At 43.4% G+C, this 19,933-nt stretch overlaps 1 protein-coding gene across 1 annotated transcript in view; it reads left to right on the forward strand.

The window, feature by feature from the left end:
• The window catches only part of RAB2A (RAB2A, member RAS oncogene family), a 266,500-nt gene that overhangs the window by 21,170 nt on the left and 225,397 nt on the right, over positions 1–19,933 (forward strand). Inside the window, exon 2 of the mRNA XM_069220232.1 lies at positions 6,426–6,497. Coding sequence (XP_069076333.1) covers positions 6,426–6,497 — 72 coding nt within the window. The remainder of the gene's footprint in view (positions 1–6,425; positions 6,498–19,933) is intronic.

The following is a 19,933-nucleotide window of genomic DNA, read 5'->3' on the forward strand; positions in this document are numbered from 1 at the left end:
TTTGGTTTCTCTGATTTAAAAGTAATGCTTGAAGCTTGTTGCTGGTGGGGGCTCGACTCTCCCTTCAAGGGACTATTGTTGTATCAATATATTATTATTTTTGTGCTATCTGTGTGCTGCATTTTCTTCCCGCTGTTAGTTTTCAAGTGGCAGCGTTTTTCTTGCAACAAAAGTTCAGAAAAAACTTTTGTTGATTTATTCGGTTTTGTGCACATATTGCAATACCACCCATCCTCATGAAAATGCTAAATCATTACTCCTAATTAATTGTATGCCTTTTGTGCGCATGTCTTTATTGCCCTTGCCTTTCCCTTGCACAATAAGATGATATAATTATTTTTTAAAATAACTTAATTTATAATATATATATATATATATATATATATTTTTTTTGTTTTTCTTCATGTTGTGGACCCCTCATGTTTTAAAATAATACTTTCCTCTCTTTTTCACTACCTACCCTAAAAATCTAACACTACCCTTATCTCCGTAAGGGATGATGCATCCTCGGACTTATTCGTTTTATTCATCCCCTGGTCCTATCCAAGCTGTCCCAGAAGTCTGTTGGAATTCAGGTCCTTTCATTTTATCAATCTGTCGCCTGCAGGGCCGGCGTTTGGGTGGTGCGACCAGTGCAGTTGGACCTGGGGCTGACTTTGCTGCTGTGTTTAAAAATAACTATTGGTTTAAAAGCACATTAACTTCCTTGTGTGCCCAGCAGTCTTCAGCATTAACAATGTCAAGATAACTCTGGTGTTTTAAAGTTCCTACTGGTGAGAGATCGAATTTTGTCTAGTAGCAATTTTGAGTCATCATAAAGTAGCGTGTAGGGTTAGTATGTCTACTGCAAAGAACGTGCACCATGCAGATCACAGAACTGAGTGTGAGTTAAACTGAGTAGCTCCATAAAAAAATGAAATTGATTTTAGGGAGACGCTATGGAGAGTTGAGGTGCACTGTTGGTGAGTGGTAGTGAATTCATGGAGAAGGAGGCAGGGTTGGATTGGGGCTACAATTGGGCCCGAGGGAGGAGGCAGATTGCAACCTTTCCCAATACAATCCCTGGTTGGGTACAAAGCAGCAGCTCCTGGAGGGAGCCGGGGGGGCTGGCACTCCTCGTGCTGGGCTCAGGTGGAGGAACCCATTGCCATTCTGCCTGTGACAATGTGGCTGCTTGACCTTAATGTGCATGGTCAGATATATGTATGTTGCGGCGGAGACTGAGAGGGCCACCAGAAAACCGGCCTACCAAGGGACCTCAACCACAGACAGGCCTGTCGGCCCTTGACCGATTACTTGCCTTGCCAATCCGAGGCTGGAAGGAGGTCATGGGGGGGTTGGGGAAAGAGGTGCCAAAAAAGACTGTTGCACTGGGCGCCAACAACTCTAATGCCAGCCCTGGTCACCTGCGTGTAATAAGGTTGGATTTTTAACTAAGCTACGGGTTACAGCTGATGTTAAAAAGGTGGAATACAATCAGCAGATGTGAGATGAGTAGGGATTGCACTTCTCGGTTAAGAGCTTCGATATTATGAATGATTTGTAGTGGCGTAATCTAATTGAGGTTCTTAAAGTTACCTCCCCCTCTTCCCCTCCCCTTCCCCCAAATTCCCCATTAGTTTGTCATTGAAGTATTCGCTTGAATCCACAAATAGATTGAAGTTCCCTGCCATCAGTTTTCTTGACGAAGGGTTATCACTGAAATGTTTGCTCGAAAGTTACATCCAAAAATTACTGTTGTCCAGAAGTCACATAGAGCACTGCTGTAGGGAAAGAGGAGCTGGGCTTCACTGAGCAATACATTTGGCTCGTGTACAGGTTATCTTTACTCTCTGGGTATGTTGGATTGTCATAATATCGAACACTATTTGAACCTCTCCTATTCTTCCTGTTTTTATGTATGGTGTTGCAGCTTTGTGGTACGTGTTCATGAGTTTAATTGCTGGAATTAAAGACTGGCTTTGTGCAGGTGATCAAAGGGGATTGAATTGTTTGAAACACTCGACTCCATAACTAGGAAACCCTTTACCCTCGAAATAATTGCCAAAGAACCCCTAATATGTTTTTTTTTCTAAGAGCAGTGGTTTGTCTGAAAACCGGATGTGAGCTAACCAGGCATGAAGGGAGTTGTTAGAAGATCGTTAGGGGTATTGCTCATGCTCAGTATTAAAGGGTTAATGGTGTACAAAAATAATAAATACAAAATAATGAAATTGCACTTTCTTTTCGTGGACCTCACTGGGGCTAAACTTTGGTGAAACTCGTGCTCTTTTCTGGTTGCAGTTGATTAACAGTTTTCCAAATCTTGTGACCACTCCTAGATGAGAAGGAGCTTTGCCATTTAATGATTTGTTCAACCACCCTTGTGCAAGTAGTTTCCTGATCAGGACCTTGTTCACTCATGCAAACATATGGCGTTCTTACTTAAGATAGGAGGTAAAAGCTTACACTTGATTCACAAATGGGTCATCACTATATTTGGCAATCCTTTCTCAAATCTCTGTACTGCCTTTGGCACATCTATTGAAAATAACTGACTACTGTTAAGGTTTCTTTTACATTAGCTGTTTTTTGCTTCAGGAAAGCAAAATGTATGATTTGTTTACGTGCCTGTATGCACAAAATCACAGGTTTAGCCACATAAACACCAATTTGGTAGAGATTCCTCCCACACATACATCTTGAGAACGAATCCCATTTAAACTGCCATTGCTACACTAAGTAAGCTGAAGCCAAAGTGTTTTTTTTTTTTTTTTTTTTTTTTTAAAGAAAATATTGCTTGATTTCTTTCCATCGATAAATTAGATGCAGTGGTAAAAGGTGCAATATTTTGCTATTTACGGCAGATGGCCTGCTACTCCGTTTGATTTCTTGAACAATTAACTTTGACTTTAAATAATACTGGCACCCTGAACAGGAACAAAAAATAATTTGATCATATATATATCTGACTTTAAGAATTAAGCCACCATATCAGCATCTTTTCACAACTTGAAAGTATTCTTAGCTACTGAGCTTCTATTGATTAATTAATTAAGCTGTAATCTCTCGAAGGAAAAAAAAGGTTGTGCAGAAATAATTCACTTAAATAACCTATCCAATAAAGTCCATCGCATATTTGCTTCTTTTCAATATGAGTCTGATAATTCTAACTAAATTAAAAAAGTACTGTCTATAGAATTTTAGTGGATATAGGCTATCTAGATATTTATATTTTTGGTGTGGAGTCCCACTTACCCATGCGGAAGTAATCTATACCTGATGTGTGTTTTTTTTTTGCTTTTCTTTTTGTTTACATTTTTTTGGACCCTGTCATTCGTGAGGAAATTATCATTTTAAAAGCCCCTGAAACCTCTGCCGATTCTACTGTTTACCAGTTGTATGGACTTTCTTTAATGTATTAGTGCATGAAAATGTTAAAGTGCGAAGCTTGTCCCTTAAACGTTATACCAAGTAGTTACTGGTTTGGATCCTTCACCCATCTGGAAAAACTTTCTGCCTTTCTGTTCCTTGGTATTCCAAGATTGTTAATTATATGACTCCTGCTTTCATAGCCTGTATCCTAGGTTTAGACCTGTTAAGATGACGAGGTTCCTCTTGAAGACTCAAACTTGTTTGTGTACGTGTACATTTGATTTTTAAATTCTGTGGAACTTTCATACCCTTACCCCCAAATTAGTTCCTTACCATTTGCCAGGTTACAAGTTACTAGGTAGTTAAGCGAAATATTTGTAGAGAAGTCAAGTTTTTAAATTGCTTTTTGAATCGCAGGTTATCATTAGCATAATGAAGATGGATACAGTGCCTCTTCTACGACCCAAAGCAGCACATAGATACTCAAACCACCTTTGAATTCTCTGTGCAAAAGTTGGTCATGTGAATGTGTGAGAGAATGCAAGGAGTGTGTGTGTGTGTGTGAGAGAGAGAATATAAGGGCAAGGGTTGCCCTTGATGATGGTCCATACTATATACTGTTTTAGGAGCAATGTAATTGTACGTACAATTATCCCAAGGAGAGACTGCAAAACGGTGCAGAACATGAGGTTGAGTCAAAGCAGAGCTAAATCTGTAAGCACCATTTACTTCACAAGTTTCAGAGTACCGGGTCTTGTAGGAATTATTCCCTGAGTAATACCACAGTAAATGGATTCTCCATATTCCAGCATGGACCAGTAAGTACTCCTGTTGCAGAAATTCTGCTGGGATTTAGTAAAACAAGACCGGATTCTCCATAAAAGACGAGACTGGTAGAATAGATGGAAAATGCTGCCACAATCGGAAGACCCAATTGAGTTGATCAACAATGGTTCTGCAAAACCGCATAGTAGTTAGTTTAACATGCTGCTGAACGATCCAAGAGAACCAGGACACAGGCACACTGCTGCCATCAGAAGCTATGCACAAATCTTAAAATTCTGCAAGGAGATTGTTTTGTTTCTCAGTGCCTCTAAAAACCGGCATTCCGTTTTTTCTAGAAAGTTATTGAACTGCAGATAGTCTGTTTGTTAAATCGTGGCATGAGCCTTCAAGACCTTGATAACAAATGGGTGTAATGAAGTAGGTTACAATTTGTGGGATTTCCAGCATCTAATGATGGTTTCTTTAGCAAAGGTGAAACTGTCATGCTTCAAGCAGACAGGAGCACCCTTATAGGGAAAAAGCTGTTCTGAGTAGTGGTCCTCTTTGCTGACAAAACCAGCTAATGTTGTGTCTTCCAAAAAGTAACAATTATTAATAAAAAAATAAAAAAATGTAACATTGAAAGTGCAGATTGGAAGGCACGCAGAAATGGACTGGCATATGAAGCAGCAGTAAAGATGTGATTACCGGTGCAGCTTTTGCTGCCTCTGGATCACCCTGACCAGTTGTCTAATATGTATAGACTGGTTCAGTTCTGTAACTTCTCAGCAATCAACCGGGCATCAGAAAACAATATAAAAACCTCATACTTTCATTTGGTGAAAACGGCAACTCCTGATTTCTTTTCTTGAGTTTGAAAAGAGTGGGAATATTTTGGAGATCTGCAGAAGAGGTCGGGTTGAGGGTGTGAGAGTAGATGGAGGAAGCGAGTAAGTGAAATCTAGAATCATAGTTTTGGGGGATATCCAGGTGTAATCACAGATTGTTCACTAACTAAATAGAGCACGTTTACTACTAAAAACCTGCTGTTGGTAGAGAGTGGATTGACGTTTTCACAGGACAAACAGTTTACGGTATTTTCTACCATGGCGTCAGTTGTGGACTCTGGGCCTAACACCCTTTCTTTCATAGCACAATATATCTGCTAACAACTTGTCTGACAAGGAACAAGGATGGCCCATCTGAGAGGCTGCGTAACGTAAGGTGCCTATGAATGCCAACAGACACCATTCACAGTATGGAAGCTGTGCCTCAGGGTCAACTTGCACTTTATGAATGTGTTGCTACTCCTTTCAGGCCTCAGTAACAGGTCAAGGATTTGGGATTGGTTGGAAATCAATCAGTTTCAGTGTATCAACTATTCGTAAATGACAGACACCCAATTCATACTCTCTGGCCTTTGTGATTCTTTATGGCTCACAAGGTGTTTATTGGAAATTGCAGCACACTATTTTGAGGTCTCAAAAACCTGTGTGTTTGTGAATTGCAGGCTTTGTGACTGCTGAATAGTTTTTTATAAAAGTAACTTACATTTTTTCAGATAACACGCAATACAGCACTTGAACTAAGTGGAGGTATGCCATATTTCTGCTCAAAATAAGGTGGTTGCAAATTTGACTTTAATTTTACAAGGATGTTTGTGAATGTTCCAGCTTTCTTGCACATGAATAAATCTTGTTCTGTAATACTTTATTTGTACTACTCCTAACATTGTTCTTGTTTGCAGCTCTGAAATCATAACTAGAACCCATTACATTTGTGAAACACCACTATTTTGTGGAAGTGCCAAAGCCAGATCACTTAATTCAATCAAACACATTTCTCTGTATCCTAAACATTTGAATGTCTTATTTTGATATTATTTTTTAGCATTGTTCATCAGCTTTTGGGCAGGATTGTGGTGGATGCGAGATAACTCTAGATAATGATACATACATGTCAGAAATATTTCCTAAGGCAAATGTTGACTCTCAAACCCACAAAACATTCTCAACTTCCAATGTTCTCATTGTCCCTTAATAGGTTAGCATCCTTGTTTTATTAGAAATGAGGGACACAACACTTAAGCTCATTTTTGTCTTATTTTCTTCTTGATGCATTTAAGTTGTAGCATTAAGACACTGAAAAGGCTATTTTATTTTAAACTAAATTTTCAAAGCATTTTTGATTTCAGATATGTGATGTTGTTTTGAGCATGTTTTATGAACTGGTCTGTTTCAATGTACGTTATGGTACTGTTTTCAATTGATTATCATTATTAGTTAGAAATGTATTTTGTCTTCCAGGTGTTGGGAAATCATGCTTATTGTTACAGTTCACAGACAAGCGGTTTCAGCCAGTCCATGATCTTACGATTGGTAAGTTTCTTGGTTGTCCATTCAGTTCACTATTTTTTGTTAACCGCTAATGTCTGTCACACAGTACTACACTAAACACATTTAGCCCTTTTGCAGTTATTTAACTGAATAAAATCTTCCTATTAGACTTATCATATGATCTTGCATGTAAAGTTTACAGCATTAGAGGAAAGTTGGTAACTGCAGAGGCATGGGTCAACTTTATTAATATTACTTGAACTGTTGCCAAATAGATCAGCAACTAAGCTCCAACATGAAACATGGTTCCACCTCCGTGTTTGTCTGCTGTCAGACTAATGTAACCCAGTCGTTAGGACCACATTCAGTGGATTTACCTGTGCACACGAATTACTAAACTCATGACATGAGAGCACAATCACACCAGTCCAAAAAAAGAGGAGCAAATCAAACCGAAGTTGGTACCGCTGAATGTAACTCACAAATATATACTAAATGCATCTTGTCCCAGCTTAAACCGTATTGTAGCACAAAACTTGTATAATCCTGTGAAAGCTGTTTGAAAGAAAAAAAGGCTTGTCCATATGCCCATCCTGCTCCAACCGGTCATGACCAAGTGTTCATCCTGCTTCATAAAGTATAGAAATTCAAGAAGAAATCAATCAGTCTTTTTTGAAGCGCATCACTATCACCCCTAGGGGTATCTGGGCTCTGGAGGTTGCTGTGTCTGCGTTGAAAAGCGAGGTCTTGAGTTGCTTTCTGAAGACTGCCAGTGAAGGTGCCGTTGGGAGGTGCAGGTCATTCCAGGCCCTGGAGGCGATGTAGGAGAAAGCATGCCTGCCGCTTCAGGAGCGATGGATGAGGGGGACATGCGCAAGGGTGAGTGATATGGAGCGCAGGTGTCTCGAGGGAAGATGAAAGCACAGCCGTTGGTTTATGTAGGAAGGTCCTTGTTGTTTGTGGGAGGCCTTGTAGGCGTGTGTGAGCATCTTGAACTGACATCTTTTCTGCACAGGGTGTTGTGGAGTTTCCTGAGGTGCAGAGTGATGTGGGAATGCTTGGGGAGATCCGGATGAGTCTGGCTGCTGCATTATGTATCGTCTGGAGTCTTCTGAGGAGATACCAATGTAGAGTGCATTGCCGTAGTCAAGGTGGCTGGTGACGAGGGCTTGTGCGATGATCTTTCTGGTGTTTTCTGGGATACATCTAAAGATCTTTCAGAGCATGTGGAACCAGAAGGAGGCAACTGCGTTCACTTGTTGTTTCATGGTCAGTTGGCTGTTCTAGATTATGCTGAGATTGCAAGCATGTTTGGCCGGAGTGGGAGCGGGTCCGAGTTTTTCTGGCCACCAGCTGTGGTCCCAAGCAAATGTGTTCCTTCCAAAGATCAGTACCTCGGTTTTGTAGGATTTCAGCTTGAGGCAGCTGCCTCCCATCCTGTCGGCTGTGTCGATCATGGTGTTGTGTAAGTTGGTTTTGAAGTTACAGGGTTTCCTGGCTGAGCGAGAAGACGAGCTATGTGTCGTCTGTGTAGGAGATGGTTTTGAGTCTGTGGGAACTGACTATGTCCGATAGGGAGGTCATGTAGATGTTGAACAGGGTGGGGCTGAGGGATGATCCTTGGGGGACAGTGCATGTGATTTTCTTGGGAGCGGAGGTGAAGGGATGAAGACTGATGCTCTGGGTGCGTCTTGAGCGGAATGAGATGATCCACTTGATGGCGTGTTCTTGGATGCCAATGTTGTGGAGCCTGTCGATGAGAATCAGTGCTGCTGTTTCCCCTTGGTCATAGTGGTGGGGAGCCTGGTCAAGGTTGGCTGACATGTCTAATGCTGTGGTGCTGAGAGCCTGTATCCATTGCCTCTCTGTTACTTTTCCCCAGCAGCGGTGGGTGGTTCTTTGGTGCTTACTGATTGTGTGCTGGGTCTCCGAGGTGGTGAAATGGACGATAGAGTGGTTGGTCCAGGAGAGTTCTGTAGTGTGGGTGAATTTGATTCTGTCACTGGAGGAGAAGATGGTGTTGAGGGCGGGTCCGGGTCTGTGGGTGAGTTTGGAGACTAGTTGTGTGAGTCCGATGTTGAGGTTCTCCAGTAGGGATGTGAAGTTGACGTCCTTGTGGTCCTTGATGTGGAAGTTGAGGTCACCGAGCAGCATGTAGTGGAGGGAGTCGAGGGGGGCAGTGATGTTGCTGATGGCGTCACAGAATGCTTGCCTGGGTCCTGGTGGCTTTTATGTGAGGGTACCTCTTATGGCTGTCTTGGCGTCAGTGCGAAGTAGGAAGTTGAGGTGATCCATAACCGGTGTTGGGTCATCGCTCTGGCGGAGCATTGCATGGTGTCCTTGAATATTATGGTGATTTCTCTGCTGTGCTTGTTGGGGCTGTCCCAGTGAATCCTCTTGTATCCGTCGGGGGTGGCGGTGGTGATGTCTGGGTTGAGCCATGCTTTGTTGATCGAGACGTCTGGGGTGAGGGTTGTGATGGTGTCCCAGAATTTTGTGGCATGTTTGCTGAGGGGGTGGGCTTTAAGCAGGATGCAGTGTAGCGGTTCTGGGTTGATGGTGGTCTTATGGGAGGTAGCGGTGTTAGGGCCTGTGTGGGTAGGTAGTCCTGTGAGGTGGGAGAAGTGGCAGTGGCGCCAGGCGAAAGGTACTTCGGAGGAGCGTGTGGATGACATGCAGCAATGGGAGTCTCTGCGTCCGGTGTCGAGGACCAGGAGCTCATCTGCGGAGTAACAACAGATGGTGGGAGGTCTTTACCATGCCTTCAGAGCCCAAGCGGCACGCTCGGTGCGCTCGTCTGCTACACGGCAGCCTTAATTAAATAGGCCTCATGGAGGGGCGCTGCTGGGGAGGCGGGAGCCAGGCAGACCGGAAAAGGGCGAAGCGGGAGGTGGGAAAAGGAGGGCCCGGGTAGAGAGCCGACAAACCTGGGGGAGGCCTGCTGGTGGCAGGCACAGGGGCCTGCTACCAGGGTCTACAGGCTGCTGGCTGTTACTTGCTCCTTGGCCTCTCTCAGGACAGGAGCCTGAGCAGGTCGGGCAGGTGTCTGCGGGAGAGCAGGAGGCCTGATCAACTAGGATCGTGCTGCGGCCTTCATAAAATAGGCCTTGGGGAGGCGGGAAGGAGGCGGGAAAAGGAGAGCGCTGGTAGAGGGCTGAGGAGCTTGGGGGCAAGCCAAGGTCTGCTGGTGCTGATGGCAGGCACAGGAAGAAAAAATAAAGGAAGCTTTACCACTGTATCTGGTATTCACAGACTGGGGCAGAGCTTACAGCATCATCAACAGCAAAGTCTTGTGGACTGATCTGGATCCAGACATCAGATCAACAGATTTGAAGATGTACATGAACAACCCAGCTCACGTCAGCTGTGGTCTGAACCGTGAGATGTTGCGCAGTGAAAGGTGGAAAAATTGTATAACACAACGTTATTTGGCAAGCCAAAAACCCTTTACTGATGTAGGCAGTTGGCTGGCTACTCTTGGCCCCAGTACAAAAACCAACGAAGGACCTCCTAAAACTGCAGATAAATATTTTACACATAATTAACTGATTATCAAGAAGAATAAGACCACATTGGTGACTTTGTCAAAGAAAATAATTAAAGATCTAGAAATAGTTGGACAACAGCTCATCCTGTATTCATCTTGGCATAGGAAATTACCAAAAACTGGATGTGGCTTGAAAATCTAGAGGAAGTAATTATATGACACATGTAATCACCCAGGGCCCTAAGGGGTTTTACAAATCGTCCGTGCCACAAATAATGTAACTTTCCTGGACATTTCCATGAGTGCCAAAGTGGGACTAAATAATCATTAAGTGGGGTAAGATATTGTCTTCAGGACCTATATCAGACCAAATAGAAATGGCCAAAAGAAAGGTGTGGAAACAAATTACTTGTGCATCCCAGAACTTAACCTGAGCTACCCAACTGACTCACATAAGCTAGCATTGAAGACATAGTACGCGGTTACATCCAGAAAAGACCCAGGATGTTCTGTGCAAACTCAGAGGGATCCTCTCTTACTAGATCTTTAACTACAATGGCACTGCAGACCCATTTGTGCTGATACTAAGCTCCCAGGAACGTTATCTGTGTTTCTCCAGAACCAGCAAAACCATCAGATGGTAGGAAACAAAAAATGGGGCTCAGTTGTGAGTGACAGATGCAACTTCAGATGGAGATGAAGTGTATCCCAAGAGCACATTATTTATTGTTTGGTACTTAATAAGGAAATCGTTAAGCGCAAACTGTTGCAGCTAGTGAGAAACTCTGCATCAGAATACCGCAAGAAACCATATTTATTTACCCATCAGATTACAATTCTTGCATCACAGAGAAAGTCATTTATTTCCTACAAGACTCATGGAAGTTGCAAACAACCCAAGGTCAAATCACCCTCCAAGAAATAACAATAAAAGTGGGGAGCTAGACTGAGGGGGAGGACACCTACAATCACTGTTTGCAGCTGCAAATTTAGGGTTAATACTTTAGAGAGACCATATTCAAATACTTCTTGCCAATCCATGTTGACCCTAGAGTTCGACCCTAACATGAGAGGTAAGGTTTCACTACCAAAGTAGCAAACACATTGGGCTCAAACATAACTTTGACCTGGCTACACCCTACACAGCACTTCCTGTGCCTTTCACGAAGTGCCCAGATGACAAGAACTGCCACTATGTTTTAAAACTGATGTTTCATTGTCCTGTTTTTGTTTCCAGTTTTAGTATTTAAAAAAAAATCTTTTTCCTAGTTATTTTTTTGTATTAACTTTGTATCGTGTGAAAGGCAAAAGCATTGATGAAGAATTGAACTTCTGACTAAACATAAACTTTCATGTTACATTCCTCAAAGCTTGTAGTTGTATGTGAGGGAACAGAAAATGAAACTGGGTAAAAATTTTTGCAGCAGTCATTGCATTCATTACTTGATTTGCTTTGTCACAGCCCAACATTACCAGTCTATTCCACAGAATTTGTCTACCCAGTGAGACAGGCATTTAGCCTTTCTGAAGCGGTGGACTGAGTTTTAGAGTTTCTGAAAGGTACCAGATACAGGCATGCAACTAAACATAGAACTGGCAGATCCTAACTGTTTGAACATACTTAAGCATTCCCATTGTCGGGTGATAGCTTGTAATGTCTTTACACTTTATTATTATTATTTTTTTCTGTTTGTCTAGTGTAAACCTTTTTTCAGTTAACAAATCTAGCAGTAGCTTGTTTAAACCTTTTTTCAGTTAAGAGTTCTAGCAGTAGTTCTTGGTTTACCTTTGTCAGACCAGATTTATATGGCCATACTGACTAGAGATTACATAAGTTATAATCATAAAGACTGTTACCTGTCGATGGTAAATAGTTATTTACCTCATTAGACTTGAAGATGTCTTCCAAGATTTCTGGGTTCAGTATTTTTAATAAAGTTTTTTTTTTTTATTATTATAAGTCAACATTCAAAGGTTTACAGGTCAACAGCTCACCATTATCAATACATCACAAAAAGATCAAACGGCATAATGACATTATCACCATAAACTGTCCCCAAACAGCCACCCAACCCCCTGTCCTGCTCTTTCCATCGTGTTTTTCTGTCCTGAATGTACAGACCATGCCGTGCTCAATACCCAGATCGAGATCTGTTAGAACAGTTTACATCTGGACTAGTGGCCCACCAGACCCCACGCAGTCGAGGAGCTGCTCATTCACACGTGACACCTTACGCATCCGTGCACATGCATGTGGAACCTGTCGCACCTACCCAACTTCTCCTACCTATTAATGCTAATACCCTATTATTGTTGTTAGAGGAGGCCCAGTACAGCATAATATCTTCATGTTCGATGGCATCTGTCGCTGTAGATACTCATGGTATGCATGAGCTCGCCATCTGGTGTTGGGTCGGAGTGTTACAAGTTGTTTTTCTTCGAAGAAGTGTTTTCGAGTCACGGGACCGAGTGACTCCTCCTTCTGTGCTCATTGCGCATGGGCGTCGACTCCATCTTCGATTGTTTTCTTTCCGCCATCGGGTTCGGACGTGTTCCTGTCGCTCCGAGTTTCGGAACGGAAAGATAGCTGAAACCAGAAGATTTTCGACGGTATCGTTGCGATCCGGTTCGAGATAGACACATACGACGACGCGTTGAACATCGAAGCGCTTCGGTGCCCTTCGGGGTAGATTTCGGCACCCCGTCGGGGCCTAGTCGGCCCGACCGCGTGGAGAACAACGCCGATGGAACGGACCCCGTTTCGATTCTGCCCCGAATGCCACAACAAATATCCCTATACGGACCTACACTTGGTATGTAACCTGTGCCTGTCACCCGAGCACAGCGAAGAATCCTGTGAGGCCTGTGAGGCGTTCCGGTCCCGAAAAACTCTGCGCGACCGTCGAGCGAGAAGACTGCAGATGGCGTCCACGCCAAAGGAGCGTCGACAGTTCGAGACAGAAGAGGAACAGGAGGAATCCTTTTCCATCCAGGATTCAGACTCCGACGAGCTAGACTCTACAAAAACTGTGAGTAAGACGTCGAGATCAGAACTTAAAAAAGGAAAGAAGGCCCAGGGGACGCCACTGCCAACCGGCCATGGCTCCACCCAAATTCTCGGTGACCAACAATCGGCACCGAAAAAGGCCCATTCAGTGTCGAGATCGTCCGACTTCGGTCGAGACACCGGCACGCAGCCTCCTCGGGACCGAGAGAGTGCTAAACAGAAGCATCGACACCGAGAGTTCGGTGTCGACACGGATCGACGCCGAGACAGTGGCGCCGAAGACCATAGAGGCCAAGAATTTTCGGCACAGAAAAAGAGGAAGGTTACCTCGGAGCCGAAAAAACAATCAACAGGGTTTTCGGAGCCGAAAAAAGCGACATCAGACCCTGTTTCAGGCTCCTATACTGAAGAGCATTCTATGTCTTCACAAATGAAGAAACATAGATTTGAACAAGAACTGCAATCCACTGACGTGGATCACACGCAAAAGCGTATCTTTATCCAGCAGGGGACTGGGAAGATCAGTACCCTTCCACCTGTCAAACGAAAGAGAACGCTTCAGTTTACTCCTCAGCAACAAACAGCACAAAAGGTAACACCTCCTCCCTCGCCTCCACCTGTAACTCCGGCTTCGCCAACTTACACCCCGTCACATTCGCCAGCTCACACCGCCATGAGCCACGATGACCAAGATCAGGATGCGTGGGACTTGTACGACGCACCAGTGTCTGATAACAGCCCAGACACATACCCAACTAGGCCATCACCACCGGAAGACAGCACAGCCTACTCACAAGTGGTGGCTAGAGCAGCACTATTCCATAATGTGGAACTACACTCGGAACAAGTAGAGGATGATTTTTTATTTAACACCCTCTCTTCAACCCACAGCTCCTACCAAAGCCTGCCGATGCTCCCAGGCATGCTACGCCATGCAAAGGACATTTTCAAGGAGCCAGTTAAAAGTAGGGCAGTGACGCCTAGGGTGGACAAAAAGTATAAGGCGCCTCCTACGGACCCTGTATTCATCACCTCTCAGCTGCCACCAGATTCTGTGGTGGTAGGGGCTGCCAGAAAACGGGCAAATTCACACACTTCTGGGGATGCACCTCCCCCAGATAAAGAAAGCAGGAAGTTCGATGCAGCCGGGAAGAGGGTTGCTGTCCAAGCAGCAAACCAGTGGCGCATCGCAAATTCACAAGCGCTGCTAGCGCGATACGACAGAGCCCACTGGGATGAGATGCAGCATCTCATTGAACATCTCCCAAAAGATCTGCAAAAAAGAGCAAAACAGGTTGTTGAGGAGGGTCAAAACATTTCCAACAATCAAATACGCTCCTCCATGGATGCAGCGGACACGGCCGCAAGGACCATTAATACGTCGGTTACCATCCGTAGGCACGCATGGCTCAGAACGTCTGGATTCAAGCCAGAAATTCAGCAGGCAGTGCTTAACATGCCAGTAAACGAGAAACTTCTGTTCGGTCCGGAGGTCGACTCAGCCATAGAAAAGCTCAAGAAGGACACTGACACTGCCAAGGCCATGGGCGCACTCTACTCCCCGCAGAGCAGAGGATCTTATAACACCTTCCGCAAAACACCTTTTAGAGGAGGGTTTCGGGGTCAGGCCACACAAGCTAGCACCTCACAGTCCGCACCGCCCACCTACCAGGGACAGTACAGGGGAGGTTTTCGGGGCCAGTATAAAGGGGGGCAATTCCCTAGGAATAGAGGAAGATTTCAAAGCCCCAAAACCACTACCAACAAGCAGTGACTCACACGTCACTCACCCCTCCCACACAACACCAGTGGGGGGGGAGGATACGTCAATATTACGAAGCATGGGACAAAATAACTACAGACACATGGGTCCTAGCAATTATCCAACATGGTTATTGCATAGAATTCATGCAATTCCCTCCAGACATACCACCAAAATCACAAAATTTATCAAAATACCATTCACAGCTTCTAGAGATAGAAGTTCAAGCACTACTGCAAAAAAATGCAATAGAATTAGTACCAAGCACACAAATAAACACAGGAGTTTATTCACTGTACTTCTTGATACCAAAAAAGGACGAAACACTGAGACCAATTCTAGACCTCAGGGTAGTAAACACATTCATCAAATCAGACCACTTTCACATGGTCACACTACAAGAAGTGTTACCATTGCTCAAAAAACACGACTACATGACAACCCTAGACCTCAAGGACGCATATTTCCATATACCAATACATCAATCACACAGGAAATATCTAAGGTTTGTATTCAAAGGAATACATTACCAATTCAAAGTATTGCCTTTTGGTTTAACAACCGCTCCAAGAGTATTCACAAAATGCCTAGCAGTAGTCGCTGCACACATCAGAAGGCAGCAAATACATGTGTTCCCGTATCTAGACGACTGGCTAATCAAAACCAGTTCGCTCACACAATGCTCAAACCACACAAATCAAGTCATACAAACCCTCTACAAACTAGGGTTCACCGTCAACTTTGCAAAATCAAACATTCTGCCAAGCAAAGTACAGCAATATCTAGGAGCCATAATAGACACGACAAAAGGAGTAGCAACGCCAACTCCACAAAGGATCCACAATTTCAACAGGGTCATTCAACACATGTCTCCAAACCAAACAATACAAGCAAGAACAATACTACAGCTCCTAGGCATGATGTCCTCATGCATAGCCATTGTCCCAAACGCAAGACTGCACATGAGGCCCTTACAACAGTGCCTAGCCTCACAGTGGTCTCAAGCACAGGGTCACCTTCTAGATCTGGTGTTGCTAGACCGCCAAACTTACCTCTCGCTTCTATGGTGGAACAGTATAAATTTAAACATAGGGCGGCCTTTCCAAGACCCAGTGCCACAGTACGTAATAACAACAGATGCTTCCATGACAGGGTGGGGAGCACATCTCAATCAACACAACATAAGAGGACAATGGAACATACATCAAACAAAACTGCATATAAATCATCTAGAATTATTAGCAGTTTTTCAAGCACTAAAAGCTTTCCAACCAATCATAACCCACAAATACATCCTTGTCAAAACAGACAACATGACAACGATGTATTATCTAAACAAACAAGGAGGAACACATTCAACGCAGTTAAGCTTGTTAGCTCAAAAAATATGGAAGTGGGCAATCCACCATCAAATTGGTCTAATAGCACAGTTTATTCCGGGGATCCAGAATCAGCTGGCAGACAATCTCTCTCGATCACCAGCAAGTCCACGAATGGGAAATCCACCCACAGATTCTGAACACCTACTTCACACTCTGGGGAACACCACAAATAGACTTATTTGCAACAAAAGAGAACGCAAAATGCCAAAACTTCGCGTCCAGATACCCACACAAGCAATCCCAAGGCAATGCCCTATGGATGAACTGGTCAGGAATATTTGCTTACGCTTTTCCTCCTCTCCCTCTCCTTCCTTACCTAGTAAACAAATTGAGTCAAAACAAACTCAAACTCATTTTAATAGCACCAACGTGGGCAAGACAACCCTGGTACACAACACTGCTAGATCTGTCTGTAGTACCACACATCAAACTGCCCAACAAACCAGATCTGTTAACGCAACACAACCAACAGATCAGACACCCGGACCCAGCATCGCTGAATCTAGCAATCTGGCTCCTGAAATCCTAGAATTCGGACACTTACAACTTAGCCAAGAGTGTATGGAAGTCATAAAGCAGGCCAGAAGGCCATCCACTAGACACTGCTACGCAAGTAAGTGGAAAAGATTTGTTTGGTACTGCCATCATAATCAGATACAACCACTAGACGCAACTCCAAAACATATAGTAAATTACTTGCTCCATTTACAAAAAGCAAAGCTAGCCTTCTCTTCTATTAAAATACACCTTGCAGCAATATATGCATACCTGCAAACTACATATTCAACTTCCTTGTATAGGATACCAGTTATCAAAGCATTCATAGAAGGGCTTAAAAGAATTATACCACCAAGAACACCACCTGTTCCTTCATGGAACCTAAACGTGGTTCTAACAAGACTCATGGGCCCACCTTTCGAACCCATGCACTCTTGCGGAATACAATTCCTAACCTGGAAAGTTGCCTTTCTCATCGCCATTACATCTCTAAGAAGAGTAAGTGAAATTCAAGCGTTCACAACACAAGAGCCTTTTATACAAATACATAAAAATAAGGTCGTCCTACGACCTAATCCAAAATTTTTACCCAAAGTTATTTCACCATTCCATCTAAATCAAACGGTAGAACTACCAGTTTTTTTCCCACAGCCACATTCTGTGGCTGAAAGAGCACTACATACATTAGATGTCAAAAGAGCATTAATGTACTACATTGACAGAACAAAAAACATCAGAAAAACTAAACAGCTATTTATTGCATTCCAAAAACCTCATGCAGGTAACCCAATATCAAAACAAGGTATAGCCAGATGGATAGTTAAATGCATCCAAATCTGCTACCTTAAAGCAAAAAGACAACTGCCCATTACTCCCAGGGCACATTCAACAAGGAAAAAAGGTGCTTCAATGGCCTTTTTAGGAAACATCCCAATGCAGGAAATATGTAAGGCAGCCACTTGGTCTACGCCTCACACATTCACCAAACACTACTGTATAGATGTGCTATCCGCACAACAAGCTACAGTAGGTCAAGCTGTTTTAAGAACTCTATTTCAGACAACTTCTACTCCTACAGGCTAAACCACCGCTTATGGGGAACTAACTGCTTACTAGTCTATGCATACCATGTGTATCTACAGCGACAGATGCCATCGAACTGAAAATGTCACTTACCCAGTGTACATCTGTTCGTGGCATCAGTCGCTGAGATTCACATGGACCCACCCACCTCCCTGGAAGCCTGTAGCAGTTCAGAAGTTACCTTCAATTTTGTACATTTGTATATATATTATTTAATCCTTTAATAGGTACATACTTACATTTTTCATTGCGCGGGCACTATTACTATAGTACAACTCCTACCTCACCCTCTGCGGGGAAAACAATCGAAGATGGAGTCGACGCCCATGCGCAATGAGCACAGAAGGAGGAGTCACTCGGTCCCGTGACTCGAAAACACTTCTTCGAAGAAAAACAACTTGTAACACTCCGACCCAACACCAGATGGCGAGCTCATGCATACCATGTGAATCTCAGCGACTGATGCCACGAACAGATGTACACTGGGTAAGTGACATTTTCATTATCCCTCATACCCGTCCTCTCTGTGCCTTTTTCAGATCTGTCAACACTTGCTCCCACGCAGCCAAGTGAGCCACACGTTTTTCATCCCTCTGCCCATGCTTCATCCTCACCTCTTCTGCCACTGCCCATTTCAGTATATCGCAGAGCCATTCTTCATACTTAGATGGCCCTTTACTCAGTCATTTAATGGTGATACGACATTTTGCCAATAAGACCCCTAATAAAAGAAATTTACAACTTAGTTTCTTTCCCTTAGGTGCTGGGACCGTCCCAACAAGAGAATTTGAGGCGTAGCCATTATTGTCCAACCAGTGGCTTTATCAGTGTTTACTATATCACTCCAGAACTGGGTTAGGGATGGGCATTGCCAGACCATATGTGTAAAATCTGCTTCTGGGTTTTCTGACAAGGACAATTGCCTGATCTGGTGGGATAGATGTAATGTAAGGTCTCTGGAGCCAAGTATAGTCTGTGTGCGAAATTATATTGTATGAGTTTAAAATGTGCATTAGAACGCACCATTTTAGCCCCCTCATGAACCTTCTGCCATTACTGTGCAGTCAGCACGCCTTCCATTGTGTCTTCCCATTTCGTCTGTGCCTTTGGTATATTCTGTGTGCAGTGTTGTTCACGTGTCAAATCTTAGTTTTAGTCCAGTAGGTTAAACCCACTTATTCCACTCTTTAATTTGTACTAAGTCATTCATATTTCAGAACTTTAAGGTGCACGCTGTTTTCTTGTGAGACATGCAGTACTTTTCCAACATTTGGTCTTGAACTCTTGCTGTGCAGGAGTGGAATCAAAACCCGACACATAATTGCCATTTGTTTTAATGCATTTGCCTTTTTTCCATCAGTGAGCAACTTTTGGTTCTTGTTTTTCTTTTCAGTAAAGATATATAAGGTACATATATAAGGTACACTGGTCACAACACATCTCCTTTCACTTTCTTTTATCAAGTGGACAGTTAATGAATGAAATGTGATGAAAGGTGTGCCTAGGTAAGCATAGACTCGGGAAGCCTAGCCAGCCAAGGCAGAAACGTTTTCTGAGGGAGCTGGATGGATGACCTATCTTTTTGCACTACAAATATTGCACAGGAACAGACTGAGGTAACTTTTCATTTGAATCACAAATACATTTTGTCTTCGTGTTTTGGGGGAAGACAAGATAAAGCTGACAAACCAGGCACATCTGGTCTTCTCAGCCTGATCAGAGACCACTTTCCAGTAGTAGGCCTCGTGGTCTCAGTCTGCCATCTGTTTGATTCTGCTTTACAACCAACTATGAAGCATTCCTCTGGAGAAGAATTAGTTTCTGTAAAAGGCTGGTCTTCCAGAGAACGGAAAACATGCATGATTAACTGTGACTTTCTGGATATCACTAGGTGAAAAGTTATCTTCCAAACCATATCCATGCTAAAAACCGAACCAGAACAATGTATGGCAGTGAGCAAACAGGTTACACCTACCCAAACCATCCTTTCAAACACTAGAAAAGTTCATAGGTAACCTAGCCTTTACATTCTCTCAGCCTATGTGGAGATACTACTCCCTTGCTGTGTTTATGTGCCTGTTTCATGCATGCTTGGTTTTTGAGCTGCATACATTTGCAATATATTCACAAGTCTGGAACCAGTCCTGGAAGATTTGAGGGCCAAGCCTGACTTGCATGGCTTTTTCTGTTCTACTCAGTGGACACAGGTAACTCTTATATAATAGCCTGGACTCTGGCTGCCGCAACGTTCTTAAGACT

Source organism: Pleurodeles waltl, chromosome 2_2 (genome assembly GCF_031143425.1).
Source record: "Pleurodeles waltl isolate 20211129_DDA chromosome 2_2, aPleWal1.hap1.20221129, whole genome shotgun sequence".
NCBI lineage: Eukaryota > Metazoa > Chordata > Amphibia > Caudata > Salamandridae > Pleurodeles > Pleurodeles waltl.